Consider the following 11,169-nt stretch of genomic DNA (forward strand, 5'->3'; position numbering starts at 1 on the left):
AAAGCCCTTGGAAGTTGGGTGCAAATAAATAGAGAAATGAAATTATCGGGCGTAGAATTGGAGATTTCAGAGTGACAGACTAAAATCACCAATCCACTCCTATCATTTGGGTGCTGAAGTGTAGATGTTAGCCCTCAGGTGGGGGGAACGTGGGAGCTCCAAAGTGAGAGCCAGTATGCTCCCAGCCTAGTCAGTAAACAAGCGTAGGATTAGTCAATGTTCTTTATGCCTGGACCAAAGGGTAAAGAATAGGTATGCTCCTATTTGACACAATACAATTTGAACTGATTCACTTTATCCATTCACTATAATTTCTTGACAAGGAGAAGAATGTTTTCTTATATATTGAATATCACATTAAAAATTTTATTTGTATAATTAGTTATTTAAGAGTTATTAAAATTACATAATTATTTCAATTGCCTATTAGTGACAGATAAGCAATTTGAATTCCATTGTTGCGATTGAGTATTGCTTTTCTAAAATCTTAGTTTGTAGTTTTAATATTACTCCCTGTGGGATCGATATCTAAGACTCCATTAGAGCCCTATATTTCTTGAGCGATATGTATACTTGTGTTGATAAGTGTGACTTTACCATTAAAGTTTTTGGTGTCGTTGCTGAGGAATTAAATCTTTTAGCAGGAGTCTTAATTACTTGCATATATAAAGTCGCTATCACATGTCCAAGTAAATTATTGCATTTGACTACCTTTTTCACTTGATAAAGTTTCCATGTTGGATTTTTTCCCCAATACATGCTACTTATAATCTATGTTGTTTTCCTCCATGATGCTATTTCTTGAATAAAAATAATTATAATTAATAAAATAAAATCATAAAAGGAGGCTAGAGAAAGACAAACCAAAATAAGAAAAATAAAAAAATAGTGTGAGGCTTAGTCAACAATTAATCCTTTTAGAAGCACTATACAAATATAGAAAATAGGGCAATTCAAAAGAATTTATTAATAGAGTGAAACAAACTAGTGTTCTCCAATAGATCTTAACGCCTAAACCTAATAAAACAAGATATAAATGCCTACTGATCTTAATCATAAATAAACAAGTTATTATAAATCCTAATAGAATCAGGCAAGAAGCTAGCTAGAATGAGTGTAGATCAAGTACACTATTACTTTGACAAGGATGAGTAGTAGATATGTTTCTTAAACTTGTTGAGGAAGAAAGGGAAGCAAGAGAATAGCTTGTAAAGTAAAATTGTTGAAAGTTTAAGAAAATAAAGTGAAGAAATATAATTATTAACTACTACCTAAACTAAATATGAATCATGCACTACAGGAAATGAGTGAATTAGTGTCAGAGTTTGTGTTGAACCATTTTCGACACCAATTCTTAGCACAAATAATTTAGTGTTGTTTATGGTTTGTGCACCAAATAAATTTGATCTTTGTTTCATCATCAAGTTTAGCGTTGCACATAGGTCAGCACAAAAAACTTTGCATCGAGATGTTGGTTACGTAAGGGTTTCAATTAAGTGCGCAGAACAATCCGATAATAAATCAGATACAGATAAATTTGCGTTAGAGTGATCATACACTAAGCAGACGCAGGTGCCCTAAAATACTAATCCCATTCCCTGTAGCCTCATTGACTCTCTCCCCCCTTTTGAACATAGTTCCAACGATTCCTTCTCTCCCAGAGCATGCACAACGTTTCTCCTGCAAAAGTGAGCCTTCAACGACTCCTCCTGCACTCAAAGCTTAAGGTGACCTTCTCCTCTTACCCCTTGTTTATTCTGAGTTAAATGGCCCAGATGGAGGAATGCACCGATCCTTTTGTTTGTGAAAGGAAAATTATGCCACTTAACAAAAGTTTTATAAGATGGCAGTGAGACCTACAACGTTTTATGGTGCAGAATGCTGGCCTATAAAAGCAAAACAAAATTAAGTGCATAAAATTAAGTGAAGTGTTGTTGAGATGAGAATGCTTAGGTGGATGAGTGGATTTACACTTAGAAAAGAAATCCAAAATGAATATATCCGTGAATAGGTTGGTGTTGGTTTAGAGGTAGATAAGATTAGAGAGAGTCATCATAGATAGTTAAGAGATTTGGATTGTAAGAGATGAGGTAATGAAGAACTCCATTGATAGCAATGAAAAAAAAATATAGTAAGAGAAATTTTCAGATTGCTTAGACATCTGTAGTTGATGGAGTTATAAAAGTCGACAATGATGATGATGTGATTTATATTAGGAAAGTGATGGCTAAGAGATTAGTTAAAGGGAGCAAATAACATATAAATCATATATAAGTAATGATTGTTTTGCAATTTAAAAAAGTAATTATGTTTTATACTTCCAAGATTTTCCTACTAGTTAGCTTCAAACCTAAGCTTAAAAAAACATTCAAAGCATAAAACACAGCTAAATAGTAATGGATTTAGCTTCTTAGACCTCCAAAACTCCCATCTTTCTCCTCCTCCGCTCCACCCCGCTCCTACCTGAAAGCATCGAGGAAGGTAACCCTCACATTCTAACGGGAGAAGTTGATAAATAGTAATGGATTTAGCTCCACCCCGCACCTACCTGAAAGCATCGAGGAACATAACCCTCGTATTCTAACAGGAGAAGTTTATAAAGTAAGAGCAAATTGCTTGAGGCTTCAGGAGTAGTTGGAGAAAGTGAGGAATGTGAAAATCACTGAGATTGATTTATGGAAGAGTATATAATCATTCTTAGAGGCTTAAATTATGCGCTTTTTAGATGACAATGCTCATTTGATATAGCAAATTAGAGAACATGACATGAATGGAGAGAAACAAAAATTGGACTTCTAAGAATCAACAAATCCATTGAAAAATTACTTAGAAGTAATGTAGACTTAGATAAAAATGTGAGCTCTTTGGCTGTTAAAGACAAGTACAAGACTATTATTGATATCAAGAACAATGTTTTTGAGTTATTTAATTTACTGAATGGGTGTTCCTAGCTTGGCTTCCTTATGACTTATTGAATAAGAAGATTGTTAGTAATAAAATCATTCTTATAGCATGTTGAGTCCATCCTAATTAAGAACATCTATCATTCGTGCATGTGGGCCAAAATTTTTTGCGCATTATTATTTTCAACTTATTAGGGTTTTGTAAATTACTTGAATGCCTAATTGTTCAATGATTGAGCCTTTTGACAAGTTAGATATATATCCAGCATATACAAAATTTATGTACAACTAATATTTAACTATATTAACTTATTAAATATACATATATGCTATAGAAGTATTTAAAATTTGAGATCATGAATGTTTAACATATTGTATCCTAGAAGAAAGACTCACTGATAAGTTCTTGAATGGTATTGAGGAATTTGTGTAGATGACATCACAAATACCCTTTTACCTTTCAGAATATAAGTTTTGATGCTTTTGTGTGAAGTGCAAAAATCAAGTGTATTTATCACATGAAGAAATGATAAGGGATTTAAACAAAATTACCATAAGTTCAATACGATCAAGTTGGTCCCTCAACAGGTTAAGCCCCTCCAATGTAATATAATCCTGACACTTGCAAAGAAATGATTCATAATGCCCATAGGGCTCATTTTGTTGAGAGTGTCACAAATGATAATCAAGCACCGAACAATGAAGCACACCAATTCTATGACTTATTGAATGCTACACAATGACCTCTATGAGAAGGTTGCACAACACATACTATGTTATCAGTGGTGTAGAGAATATTTAGCATCAAATCTGATTTTAATATGTCGAGAGAATACTTCATTCGGGTAGCAAAATTATTGAAGTAAACGAACCCTACAAAATATGTAAACCTGAATGAGTTGTATAGAACAAAAAAACTAGTGTTAACAGTTGCATGTTACATTATAAAGCTGATGTAGTGGAGATAAACTATAGATTTTGCGATACCGAGAGACTAAAAAAAAGGGGGAGAAAGAGTAAACATTAGAAAAATATTCCAGATAAGTGCGTCTTATACAACACTCATACCCTAACCTTAGAGACTGTTTGCTTCTGTGTATAGCTTCTCACAAGACATGACGATACCATAGATGTTGATACTAGTTCTTTGAGTCATTCGTTAGATGAGAAGCTTGGAGACCCTTCAATCATAATTATCTTGACTTTGCAGCTAAACCATGTAACTTTGACATGATTTATATGCAGATAGGTTTACACTGAACAGTAATGCTAGCTGCAACACTCTACTCATGTTGGCCAGCGATTATTATGCTATATAATTTGTCTCCTGATATGTGCATGACCATGCCATTTTTATTTCTGACATTGATCATTTTAGGTTCACATAGTCCAAAGTAAGTAATTGACGTCTATTTAAAATCTTTAATAGTTGAGCTTCAAATATTAAGGGAAACAGGCGAGCAGACTTTTTTAATCACTATAAAATAGATTTTCTAGCCTAAAGCTACTTTTATATGGATGATTAGTGATTTTTAGGCTTATGTAATGCTATCTGGTTGGGGTACAATAAAAAAATTAGCTTGTCCTTACTGCATAGACCTGTTCAAGGCATTTACGTTAAAGCACGAAAGAAAACTATTTCTTAATTTAATTTTTATCAAAGATTTCTAGCCTACGATCAACCATTCAGAAGGAATAAAGGTAGATTTACAGAAAATAAAGTTAAAAAATCAAGTCCTCCTTTAAGGAAAACTGGGGTCTGCAATTTATGATAGATGAACAGTGAAGTATCAAATATCACTAAGAGACCAAAACTACATTCAAATCGTCCTTCTAATTTTGGTGCTACACATAATTGAATTAAGCAGAGTATTTTCAGAGATCTTCTATACTAGAAAACTTATTTGATTACACAAATATTGACGTTATGCATATTGAATTTTTTATTTTATTTTATAATATCTTCAATTCTTTGATAGACATCAGGGGGTAAAACAAAAGATAATATCAAAGCAAGGTTGAACTTGAAAGAATATTGTAAAAGGAGTGACTCAGAACTTTAAGAGACAAATGCAAGTAAACTAATAAAGCCCAAACACTACAGAAAAAGTGGTGAAAATCAATGACAAAATCGATGACTTGTAATATATCAAAAATATGCCTTGAAATTTCTGACTGCTTACTCCTCTGCTAACTTACGACTAACTCATGGAATAAACCATTGGTTTTGGGTAAGAACCCATTCCAAAAACCAATAAGTGGTAACCGAAGGGTTATTCCGCTGGAATTTTCCTTCAAGGATGACACCCTGCACTCTATTTCAGCCGCATTTCTAGTATAGTAATCTATTTCATGCGTTTATTGATTCACATCAGAAGTAAATTTGAATAGAATTTTCTTCAAGTTTTTCATTTAATTTCAAACGTTATTTTTTGTGCATTTTTAGTTTATCTTTTTTACGAAAAAATTAGATTATAACTTTGGAGCTATTATATGAAGAGCATAAGAAACTTGCTATTTGCTAATAAACCACCCACTTTCATCAGTATTTTAAATTATTACTGAAATATCAAAGTTTTAGTTAAATCCAACCCAAATTTTTTTATTTTAGAAATTTACAAGCGTAGCAACCAATTCTTATGCATTACATATCTCACACCTAAACCTTCATATTAATAGGGAAATATTTAATAGTTTGATGTTTGCACACGTAAAAACATTGATTGATAGTTACTAATCAACTACGGTTTTTATCTGACGGTTTTAGGGCCGTAAAAATAACCTCATTTTCTGTAGTGAAAGCTACATACTTTCTCACATTGGAACAACAAAGAACAATATGTATATGGATGCACTATGGGGTTTTCAAATGGATTTGTGTCAAATTTGAGCTGTTGTATGAAAATAGGAATGAGAAAGATATTCAACTTTAAGAGTATTGAATGTTATATTTTTTTACAGTGCTTGCTACCAACTGCACTGCCAAATCCGGCAATTGATGGTGGGGTCCCTTGTATATGAATTTATTGATGACTTAGTAGGGCTTATTAACTTTGATTTCTCATAAATTAAGTTTGTATCATCAAATGAGATCAAAGTTTATGTTTGAAATCTAATAATAAATATTTTTCATATACGTGATGATATTATAATTCATCTTTACAAAAAGTGGTTCACCAAAATTTTTGCCTATTTAGTAAACTCAAATTGAATCATTAAGAAACATGAATACTTTCTTAGAAATAACAAAAGGAAAAGTAATATATCCCAAGTTCTATATGGGTATGATGAGAGATGCATGTGATACTTGATGTAGTATAAGAAATAGATTGAAATGCAAACATTTAATATTTTAAAAGCATCAAATGCTTATAATATTTTTTTATGCTTTGATTACATTTTATATATGTAGGAAATGAGGTCATTGAAAAAAAAATGATCATATAACACAATTTGCTTTAGAACTTAGCCATGGCACTAAAAATACATATTTGATATTTTATCAATAATTTTAAATTAGATACTAATGACTATGAGTATATAATAACATCATGAATAGAGTAGTTTATATAGAAAGAAGTTAGCAGAGAAGGAAGTGGAGATCAAATCAAGATGCTATATCTTTGTGAAGCATGCACTCACATATATGCGTGATTGAAGAAAATAATAGAGATAGAGAGATAGAGAAAAAATAATTTTATGTATTTTTATTTTTATTAAGAAGTGCAATTTTTTAATATTAAGTTTTAATGTAATTTATTATATAACCACATTTCTACAACATATAAACTATAATGTTAATTTGCACCGATGCTGGTATTTAAAAAAAAATTATATAAATTTTTAATTGCTTCAACTCTCATTCATACAACTTCTTAAATAAATGTAGTTATTTTATTATGCATTTGCTAAAGTAGTTAGAGGATACATATGGTTGTGGATGGAACAATAGTCAGCTAGAGGGCAAGTACTCAAGCTTATGTCTTACAATGTGGAGGATCATTCCTAGGTCACAAAGGGGCAGCACAGGCATCCATATGCTTGAAAACTTATTAAATAATGATAATACATTTTTATTTTTAAAGTATTGATATCATGATTTTCTAAAACAAACTGATAATTTTCACTAATAAAAACATCCAAAAAGAGGATCAAACCAAATATAGTGCAAAAAAGAGAACATCATAAAAACAAACATAAACCAAAATAAGGCAAAATATATATTGGTAAGAACACCAATAAATAAAGTTATTATTTGTAACCAGTTTCCAATTCAGATGGGCCACTACTTTGAAGAAATTTAACTGAAGCTCGGGTGTCGTGTGTGACTTTTCATTCAATTTTTATTTGTTTCTTCCATGGTGATTTGAAACCAATTTGAAATAGTATGAAAATATATATCTATAGAAGCATCATTTTTTGATATGATATTGTTAGATATAAAGTTTGGATATGGTTGAGCATCTAGAATGGCAATCTCACAATCTTGTAGTTCACTAGTTGGAGGAGAAGAAATAATAGGAAGGACAACTTTCAAAATATATTTCTTCTTAATCTGAACAAGATTCTCTGGATACTAGAGTTGCTATTAACACTTTATATATTACAAATAATCAAAATTGTTATAATTGGGCTAATATTATTTTCTGCTGTTTGAATTAGCCCTAACTCATGTATCTCTTTCTTAAGCATAATGTTTAAATCAAGCTTTTGATCAACATACTACTAGTAGACTATGGAAAAGTTGGTGATAAAAAGGTAGAGGGTACTAATGCAATGGTATTTGTAGTAACCACCAACGATTTTGAGATTGTAGATATTCGTGGAGGGGATACTTTAAATCTGATTTTAATGCTACATATTTTAATATCAATAATTTGTTAAGTTGAATGTTTTTAATGCTTTAATCCCCTTCTATATCTCTAAATTTTATTGGGCATTGTGCCTCACCTTTAATATTTAATAAATGGAGAAATGTTTATTATCCATTTTTTGTAATATATATATATATATATATATGTATGTATTTGAATGCTTCATTTTTTTAAACATAAAGTTATTGGGTTCTAATCATGGACTACAATGATGCTTAATTTCATTATCTTTTCTTATCTCCGTCATCTTTGGAACAATACTTTGGGAGAGGTATAAAGTTGAGTTAATTCATATTTAAATTTATTTTTATATTATAGATGATCATCTATGTTTACATTTAAGTACTACCCGCTTATGATAGAAAAGGATTCGTATTATCAGAATAGTTTTTAATGTTTTTTGAAGTTTGAAATTTTTTATTTACCCGAGTGATCTTATAGTTCTTTGATAAACATAAACTAAAGGATAAAAAGAAAAATTTTCCGTTTTTTAACATATTTTGATAAACTCCGGCAACCAAATGCTCCTTCAACTGCCTCTATTCGTTGTATTCTTTATTCTTTCAACTCACCATTTTGGTTGAGGCGTGCTAGAGATTATTCGGATTAATGATGATAAGAGAGATATAAGTCTCAACAAACCAAGGCACAGACCCTTTTGCTCTTTCATTTATGAATCCAAATAAACATATTTATAATCATTAAAAAGAACCAACTTCGAAGGCAAAGATATGTATGATCCCTTACCTCATAAAGCGATTGTAGGCAGATGGGAGGCGGTGCTTCTTCTCCGGATATATATATATATATATATATATATAGAAAGCATTAATTTATACTGTAAAATGTAATGTAGTTGTTCTCATTAATTAATTAAATTACGTTTAATGACAAAGGGAGCTGCTTTTGGGCTCATGTCTTCAGTAGCTGCCGAAGATGAAGAGGCTAGTGAATGTTGTCCTTTCCAGAGAAAGTTGCATGGCCTCTGAAAAAAAATCGATTAACAAATAAATACAATATTTTGTCAATACTTAAGAAGACGTACGTGGCTCAGTTAGGCACAACAATCCCATACACCCAAGTGTAATTATTTAAAATATGACATGAACATGTATGCTAATCACCAGATATATACAAGTATGCCATACGAAAGAAAAAAATAAAGACTTCAGGAACTGAGAATAATATATCCAATATCAAATAGCCATCTTTCCCTCCGTATATAGTAGAAAAGCCATTTAAAAAAAAAAAAAAAAAAAAAACACATTATATAATGAAGTAGGTAAGGGAGAGATGCGAACCTGAAGCAGCGTTTGTTGATGATCAGAGCACAGCGTTTGAAACGGAGGTTTGGGATTGAGAAAAGAGAGGGAATTGCAGTGGCCACACTTAACTGTCACTGTGTCCGTCATTCTCTTGCATGGAACTCCAACCTTTAAATTATTCCAACAAAAAACATATTCAAGTGTATTAAAAATCTATAATCGAACTGAAATTTTTTTAGGCATGTGTAATGCATTAATATTTCAGGCATAAATCATGCATTTCACAGCCAACTTTATATATATATATATCTCTCTCTCTCTCTCTCTCTCTCTCTCTCTCTCTCTCTCTCTCTCTCTCCCTTTGGGAGTCTTGAAAGAAGCCTTTAGTTGAAGGAAGAAGAGAAACAATGGTCAATGCTTATAACAAAGTTAGCGGCAAGGGAGATCTAGTAGCATGGCGGCCAATGGATGAGCCTCCTAGAGAGAGAGAGAGAATAAGCTAGGAAAGCAGAGGCATGAAGTAGTAGTGTAGTAGTTAGTAAATGAAACGCATCTAGCTAGGTAGCTAGACGTATAGGCTGCCTTCATGTGAAGGTAGATGAAGTATAGGTGATAAGTTAGAGATAAGTTTACCGCGAGAACAGTGGTGCAGTAGGCACAGCGAACATAGCAAAGATGGTCTGAAGGAGAGCCAAAGTCCATGATGAAGAGATTAGGAGATGTAGGAGGAAGATGGTGGAGAGTAGTGGTTTAATTAAAGAGGAGAAGGGTAATGATGAAGAAGATAAAGTACTATCTTGGATTGGTAACTGTCGACTGCGATCTGGATGGAGATCCAGTTAGCCAAAATAAAATGGACATATAATTAGTAATCAGTAGAGTTAACTCATTCTTGTAATTATCCTCGACACATTGTTCCCCACAACAAAACGCCACACCAACCGTACCACCACTTACTATTCATCAAATTCCTCTCTCCGGTCCCTTGCATCTTTATATATATATATATATATATCTAATTTTCTGTTAAAAATAATATAAACACTGGCCATAATACTAATTATTTCAAAAGCAACAATCTTGCCAGCATATATATATCTAATTTTCTGTTTTTTTCCACGGCTACTACCGTTTTATGTATTTTGATTTTTAATCTATTTAATGTGCATGCAGAAGTTCATAATCTTTTCCCCTTCAAATCATTAAATTTTATTAATGTTCAATGTTTATTCTTCTTTCTGTTATTGTAAACACTAATTTTTTTTTTTTTTTGCAATGTATTTCTTCTAGGTCCCTCTAAATTTTACTGAACATTAATTTTAATCCTTTTTGACATAGTAAATCCATAAGAACTTCTCACTGCAATAATGTTAGCTTCTGGAAAACAAATTATGATGTTTTAGTTGGTTATTCTCTATTTCACTCGTCATAATTGGATACAGCTGTGTTTAAAAAAATGTTTAACAGTTTGCCATCACTGCAAGGAAAAATGAGATTTTACGAAGTAAAAATTCATGAGAAAATATGAATGTCTATCAGTAATTTTTGCCACCGGCGGATTTTGTTTTGATTAATTTTGGTTTGCCAAAAAATGCTTTGTTGGAATAATTACCAAGCAGAGAGGCCTCTTATGGATAAATCAGGGGAGTCCCAACCCATAGTTTTTGTCCTATCCAAAGGGCCTCTGCCCTTTCAGATTCTACCAAAACTAACATAAAACTTGTAAAACAGGTTTGTTACAGCTAAAATATGAACAACTATTTAAGTTAGCATAGTTTAGTAAATTATATCGCATATTTTTTATACCACATGTTATGTACTTAATTACGTTGGAAATTTTTTCCAACATAAATTTGGCGCATTATATTTCCTCCTGATTATGTCTTAATCTTATGAACAACCCGTCTGACCAAAGGACATAAAAAATATTCGGAAACTACATGTAATGAGAAAGAAAATTAGAAAAATGATAATGCAAAAAGCATACATGACTTCGTCAGGCCTCTTTATCTTCGTCAAATACCAAAGCTATATATATTGAAATAAAAAATTAGGCTCACATATGAAATCTCCTAAAGTTATGTGAGTCAACTTATTCAAGTAATAATTGAACTTCATCACAATTAA

The 11,169-nt window shown here is 31.7% G+C and overlaps 2 protein-coding genes across 2 annotated transcripts in view; both read right to left on the reverse strand.

Annotated features, from left to right (window-relative positions):
- LOC110026937 (protein DROOPING LEAF-like) overlaps nt 1–8,567 on the reverse strand; it is a 31,881-nt gene extending 23,314 nt beyond the window's left edge. Inside the window, exon 1 of the mRNA XM_020728171.1 lies at nt 8,525–8,567. Coding sequence (XP_020583830.1) covers nt 8,525–8,529 — 5 coding nt within the window. The 5' untranslated portion in view covers nt 8,530–8,567. The remainder of the gene's footprint in view (nt 1–8,524) is intronic.
- A 75-nt stretch (nt 8,568–8,642) lies between these two features.
- LOC110026945 (protein DROOPING LEAF-like) lies at nt 8,643–9,982 on the reverse strand. The gene is made up of 3 exons (XM_020728178.1): nt 9,676–9,982; nt 9,079–9,210; nt 8,643–8,762 (listed from the first exon to the last, which is right to left on the reverse strand). The coding sequence occupies exons 1-3, from the start codon at nt 9,742–9,744 to the stop codon at nt 8,643–8,645; spliced, it is 321 nt and encodes a 106-aa protein (XP_020583837.1). The 5' UTR covers nt 9,745–9,982.
- Nucleotides 9,983–11,169: the final 1,187 nt, after the last annotated feature.

The sequence above is a fragment of the Phalaenopsis equestris genome, unplaced genomic scaffold (assembly GCF_001263595.1).
Source record: "Phalaenopsis equestris unplaced genomic scaffold, ASM126359v1 Scaffold000404, whole genome shotgun sequence".
NCBI lineage: Eukaryota > Viridiplantae > Streptophyta > Magnoliopsida > Asparagales > Orchidaceae > Phalaenopsis > Phalaenopsis equestris.

Excerpts from the sequence above, each read along its gene's own strand:
- LOC110026945 (XM_020728178.1), bottom strand. The coding sequence starts at position 9,744 with ATGGACTTTGGCTCTCCTTCAGACCATCTTTGCTATGTTCGCTGTGCC. Across the intron at positions 9,211-9,675 it reads ACTGCACCACTGTTCTCGCG|GTTGGAGTTCCATGCAAGAG; the intron begins GTAAACTTATCT and ends AATAATTTAAAG. Across the intron at positions 8,763-9,078 it reads ATCAACAAACGCTGCTTCAG|AGGCCATGCAACTTTCTCTG; the intron begins GTTCGCATCTCT and ends ATTTTTTTTCAG.